At 51.1% G+C, this 6000-nt stretch overlaps 1 protein-coding gene across 4 annotated transcripts in view; it reads right to left on the minus strand.

Moving 5' to 3' along the window:
* SLC1A4 (solute carrier family 1 member 4) overlaps positions 1-5586 on the minus strand; it is a 30738-nt gene extending 25152 nt beyond the window's left edge. Inside the window, exon 1 of one of the 4 annotated variants that reach the window (XM_004369267.2) lies at positions 4821-5586. In XM_004369267.2, coding sequence (XP_004369324.1) covers positions 4821-5335 — 515 coding nt within the window. In that variant the 5' untranslated portion in view covers positions 5336-5586. The other 3 variants (XM_023733288.1, XM_023733277.1, XM_023733280.1) reach the window with 3 other exon arrangements.
* Between the last annotated feature and the right edge of the window lie 414 nt (positions 5587-6000).

Consider the following 6000-nt stretch of genomic DNA (forward strand, 5'->3'; position numbering starts at 1 on the left):
AACAATTCTTGGTAGTAGATACTATTATGAGCCTCATTTTACAGATAAGGAAACTGAGGCACAGAGAGGTTATAAGACTTGTCTACACACAGCTAATAAATGGGAGAGCTGGGATTCAAATCCACGTAGCTGGCTTTAGTATCTGCTCTTAATCAAATACTGAAGCTGCCTCTATGGGCTTATGCTCTTTTCAGTCTGAAATATTCAGGTATTCTCCTAGGTTGTAGAAGGAACTGTTTTTTTTTTAATTACTAGTTGCAATTTCTTTTTTTTTTCCCCTTTAGTGACTAATTAGGCTGAGAAATCTCTGTTAAATTGAATCTTGATAGATTTGCTGAGTCTTCATCTCTACAGAAGAGAGAGACACAGATATAATTAGTAAAATAACCTGCCATGGTCAGATTCACAATCAACTCCTTCGACTTTGCAATCTGGGGGCTAACACTAGAACCTAGACTCAGAGAGGTTTCTTTGCACCCACTAAAGAAGTGTGTTCTTTGCTGCTTGCGAGGCAGTATATCGGGAAGGTAAGTCCATCATGCCTGCTCCCTCTGTGAAGTGGAGAAAGGCTTATAGCACTGTCTACCATTGAGAAAATGAGCACAAGGAAAAAAAGATAAATCCTAGAAAACCAGGCAACAGCTAAAATCCCAATTCTGTTTGCCGTATCTGTGGTAGCAAAATGCTGCGCTTCTGTGTAGGACGGTGTCCCGGGCCACGCGTCTGCTGCGAGGGCACGTGGAGCCCTGGGCCCAGGAGCTGTCCCGCCCTGCCTCCTCTGCAGTTCTGACTCTGTTTCTCCATTTGCAAACTACAAATTCTAGCACCCAAAGGAACACTAGAGGCCAGTTAGCTCAATTCCTTCATTTCACAGCTGAAAAAAACTGAAGTCAACTTTGGAGACAATAAGCATGTCAGGGAGGGAAAAAGAAAGTGGAATACCAGGGTGGAGAGGTGAGGATTTCTGCCCCATTTCACAATGGGAGGATCTTCAGTGTTTAGTTTAGACTTTTCTCCATTTTCCAAATTTCCCGTGGTAATTCTACTAGTCCAAAACAGAGTCACTCCCAACTGTCCACTTCTTTTCCTCCAGACCCCACGTAATTCTCAAAATCCTACCTAAAAACCATATTAGTGTCAAGTCATCTTCAGCTGTCCGGTATCTCTCAAAGTCAGAGATCCATGGACTTGTCTTTTTCCTCTCACTTACTCTCCTTTATTTCAGGCTATGAAAAGAGGGCCATCCCCCTTAGCCCACGTGAACTGAAAAAACTCAATCGCTCTATAGTATTGCTCCATTTATAACAGGAGCAAACATGCATTGGTTAACCAGTTGCCATCGAGTCGACTCCGACTCATGGAGACCCCATGTGTGTCAGAGTAGAACTGTGCTCTACAGGGTTTTCAATGGCTGATTTTTCAGAAGTAGATCACCAGGCCTTTCTTCTGAGGCACCTCTGGGTGGACTTCAACTGCCAACCTTTTGGTTAGCAGCTTAGCACATTAACCCTTTGCACCACCTAGGGACTCCATATACGTATTGGGTTAGCCATGTTCTAAGAGCTTTCCAGACACTATAACTCATTTAACCTTTACAAGAATTCTATGAGGTGAGTAATATGATCCCCATTATACAGATCCCGAAGGCTGAGGCACACAAAAGTTACGGCTGTGCCCCAGGGCCCACAAAACCTGTAAGCATTGCTAGGGATCAAGAGGTTCCACAATGACTGGTTTCCTGAAAACTTGCTTTTGTCTCTTCAGGGGCAGACCATTTCATTTTGAATGAAAAATCACAATCACATCAGTCACCGTTCTGAAAGTCCTGTAATGTTTGGGCGTGGAGCTCTGGGCTGCCCAGGGGGACTTTTGTTTTTGTCATTTTCCCACCTGCCAGTTGCTATCCACCGTTGCTTCTCAGCTCTCCAAGGGCCTGCTTTTAGCACCTGCTTCACCCCAACCCCTAGTTCTACTGTGTGGTTTCCAACCCCTTGTGTGTTGGGAAATCAAGCCACTTAGCAATGGCATTCTGAATTTAAAACAAAACAAAACGAAAACATAGCTTTCTTTCTTTCTGACTTGTAACTCCTTCTTGAAAAAATAAATGAAAAATCGTGGCAGAAAGAGCCGGTGGGCATTCTGATGTGCAGCACCACCAGTAAAGGGCACGGATCTTAGCAAAAGTGCTCACGCAGCAGTGACTTTTTCCACTTCTTCCAGGTGGTTACTCATTCTGGACAGTTACCAGCACAGGCCTGCTGGATCATTGGGGTTATTTACTGACAGATTCTCATTTCACCCATGTGCCCACAGACAAGACAGGAGCGGGCCCCTGCCTTTGCCAGAGAACATGCCCACAGTCACATAAAATCAGCATCAATGAAGTTTCCTTGAAGGAAGCAATTTAAAAAAATTGACCCAGAGACTCCCCAGACCCAGGAAGCATTTCCAAGTGGCTTAGACCTCAGTTTCCTCTCATAAACTGCTCACCATGAAAGCCTAATCTGAGCGGCTGCACACACACGCACGCACACACGCGAAAACACAAGCACGCACACTGTCCGTCACTGAAGGGGCACAGCCCCCTGGTTGGAGGAAGTGTGTGTCTGTCCTCACTCAGTTATACTCCTACCTCGTTCCTCTTTTGGCCCAGAGCAAACATTTCTAAGACAGACTAGACTAGAATGTAGCTAACAGATACGTATCTTTGGCTTCTTTAAATGGCGCGTTGACTTGGAGGGACAAGTGCGAGAAATAGAGACAACCCGGAACCATGGGTAGGAGATGCATATTCCTTCTAATCCCTTTTTCAATAAACCACTCAGTGACCTTGAGCAAATCACTTAATCTCTCAGTGTCTCAGTTTCCTCAGTTGTAAAATAGGATTATACCACCTACCCTACTTTTATCCCTCAACGGATGGATTACATGAAGTTGGCTGTTGAAAGCATTATGAAACACTACCTATTCTGAACAAGCAATGACAAGGCCTCTTTTAAACCTTGCCCTGCATCTGCAGCCCAAGTCGTTGAAACGCCGGCACCTACGCTGATCCGATAAGCCACGGCACTGGGTCACCACTCACTTTAGATGCAGGAGCTGAAGGGGCTTGGGCCTAAAACCAGAAAACCTTTCTGGGGTGGGTAGTAATGAGGAAACAGTTCCATCCCCACTGTTGCACCCGTTTTTGGCTACTGCCCCTCGAGATAAAAGAATGCTGTCCCTCTGAGTTACCAGAAGCAGGTCAGAGCTGAACATCCATACTCCCTTCCTGGGCCACTGTTCCCAGAGGGAAAGAATCCTTTAACCCCATCATTCCTTCCCTCCCAGGGAGAGCTGATGTTGCAACCTTTTTTTTTTATTTTCAGCACTCACCTAAAAGTAAATCCCCAAACTTTAAGGATCTCTAAAGACTCCAAACATCAAGCTGCCATACACTGAACAAAGGCCGTGATCTCATCAAAATCCTAATGGGCCACCACTCCTGCCCACTAGGCTTTTGGTAAAAATGGTTTGGTCTCCATCATCAGAAATCTTCATCAAGGCAAATGCCCTGGACTTTTTTTTTAAACAACCTCTCTCTTAAGTAGCAGACCAAAAAAAAACCAAACCTGTTGCCGTCGAGTTCATTCTGACTCATATCAACAGTATAGGGCAGAGTAGAACTTCCCCACAGGGTTTCTAAGGCGCAGCTGGTGGATTCAAACTGCTGACCTTTTTGGTTAGCAGTGGAACACTTAACCACTGCGCCACCAGGGCTCTAAGTAGCAGACAGTCATCACATTTTCCAGAGGGAAAAATGGAAACAGCAGGAAGTCAAGTCACTTTGCTCAGGGTTTGCTGTTTCCACAGCCCAAGCAATGAGGAGCTCTGCCTCAATGACTCAAGACAAAACATACCTCCAAGGCTCAGAATCCGGAATCATGGGAAACCTGGAGTGGGAGCTAGCTGGACTCCTCATTCAGCTGAACCTGGCTGGGTCAGCAGATGCCTCCAGGCTGCAGTTCTCCCGTCTGTGAACTCGGGGCTAACTGAGAAACCATGAGAGGCTGAGGCTTTGAAGAATCCAAAGGAACTACACTACATCATCTCAAGGGATGAAATGCAACTTTTAAGAGTCACAAAAAGCAGGCGAAGCCAAGTAAGATACTTCTCTCTCCCTCCTGGATGAAACTCACACCTTCCCCACAAATAGAGTCCCTTGAAACTGCCATGGACCTTTGGGTGGACAGCAACCTGTCCTAAGCCTCCAGGAGAGGAATGTTTCTGGGCAGTAGGTCCCATACAACTAACTCCAGTCCTGTAATCCTTGGGTCCACTGTCAGCTTCCTCCAAGCCCAAGCCCTGAAACATAGAAGGCCCCACATTACAAGAGGGACCTCCAACAGGCAGTTTAACCAATGCTCCAGAAGCTTTCCCGCCCAGTGGGTACAGAATGGGATGAAGACATTCGGGGGTGGTCGGAATGTTTTTTTACTGATGAAAGCAATATAAGAGTATTAAGGAGCCAAGAACAGGTGGGACGGCTGACTCTTTCCTAAGACACATTCCCACCTAACGGTAATACTGCTTCTTACCAAGAGATGCGGCCCAACTACTTGACATTGTTCTGTGCGCCCTGGTTGATGTTTGCAAAGGTGTGGTCTGCGCTCAAAGACTCCAGATGTTACTTTGATATTTTCAAAAATGTTAAAGGCTATCAGCAGCCAATTAAGAATTAACCCTTAAGAGTATATAATATGCTGTTTGTGTGTATGACCCGGAATGCAAGGAAAGCTGGCGTGTCCCAATGCGCCCTCGGCGAAGCGGGGAAGCTTTACCTGGCCAGGTCAAGGAAAGAGTCCACCGTCTCTTTGGGGACAGGAGGAAGTCCCGACTCATCCAGCCCCAGGTCGCTGGACTGAAGAGTCTGCGCGCCGGACCCTGGCTTGATGATGAACGCCAAAGCGACAGCGAGCGCCGAGGCGCCCAGCGTGGTGAGGCCAAAGTAGGCGACAGCGATGCCGCCCAGGCGCCCGAGGGAGCTGGCGTCCAGGGAGGCGGCGCCCGACACCAGGCTGCAGACCACCAGCGGCAGGATGATCATGCGCAGCATGCGGAGCAGCATCTCGCCGGGGAAGGCCAGGTAAGAGACCTGCGTGCGGCTCAGCCTGAGCCCGCGCAGGGCCGTGCCCAGCCCCGCGCCCGCCAGCACCCCGGACACGGTGAGCAGTACCAGCGCGTGGCGCCGCAAAAAGCCGGCGCAGCGCCGCGCCCATCCCGCTCCCTCCCGGGGGGCACCGGGCCCCGCCTGGGCGCCGTCGAGGTAGCCGTTGGTCTCGCTGCCCTTCTCCATGGCGGGGCCCGCAGCTCTGCGGTGGAGGAGGCGGGGGACTTGGGCTCTGGGAAAAGACCGCACTCTCCCAAGGGTTGGAGTCGGTGGAGCTGGCGAGGTCGGCCTGCTGTGCCCGCGGATTCTAGGAGCTGGCCTGCTACAGTCCCCTGACCTGGGCGCAGAGGCACGTGCAGGGAGGGCGATGAGAGGTGCGGGAGCCCCTGGCAGAGCGGAGCGTGGCGCGACCAGCCTTCCCAGAGCAGCCTCCAGCTGGAGATGATGCAACGCGGGACCCGCGAGGGAGGACGCAGGGGGAGGGACCAGGAAGCGACCTGAGCCTGTCCCCTTCACACCCGGCGCCCCGCCCCTCGCGGCTTCGGCCAATCAGCGCCCGGGAGCCCGCCCCACCGCCCTCGCGGGGGAGGGGCGCCGGGCCTGGGGCGCTGCCCCGAGCCGACCCCGCGGGCGACGCTGTGGAATTCCGGCACCCGCAGCCACCTCCCCAGCCCGGCTTAGGGGGGCCAGCTCCGGGCGACCGCGGGATGGCGCGGCCTGACGAACGGCCCCGGCTCGTTGGCACCTGCCGGGGCGGCTCGGGCCGGCTGGGGTCTGGGCCCGGGAGAATGTGGAACGCAGCCGCGTTCCTCGTCCTGGGGACTGGGGGAGGGGCGGGGGTCCTCTCCAGG

The sequence above is a fragment of the Trichechus manatus genome, unplaced genomic scaffold (genome assembly GCF_000243295.1).
Source record: "Trichechus manatus latirostris isolate Lorelei unplaced genomic scaffold, TriManLat1.0 scaffold00004, whole genome shotgun sequence".
NCBI classification, from domain to species: Eukaryota; Metazoa; Chordata; class Mammalia; order Sirenia; family Trichechidae; genus Trichechus; species Trichechus manatus.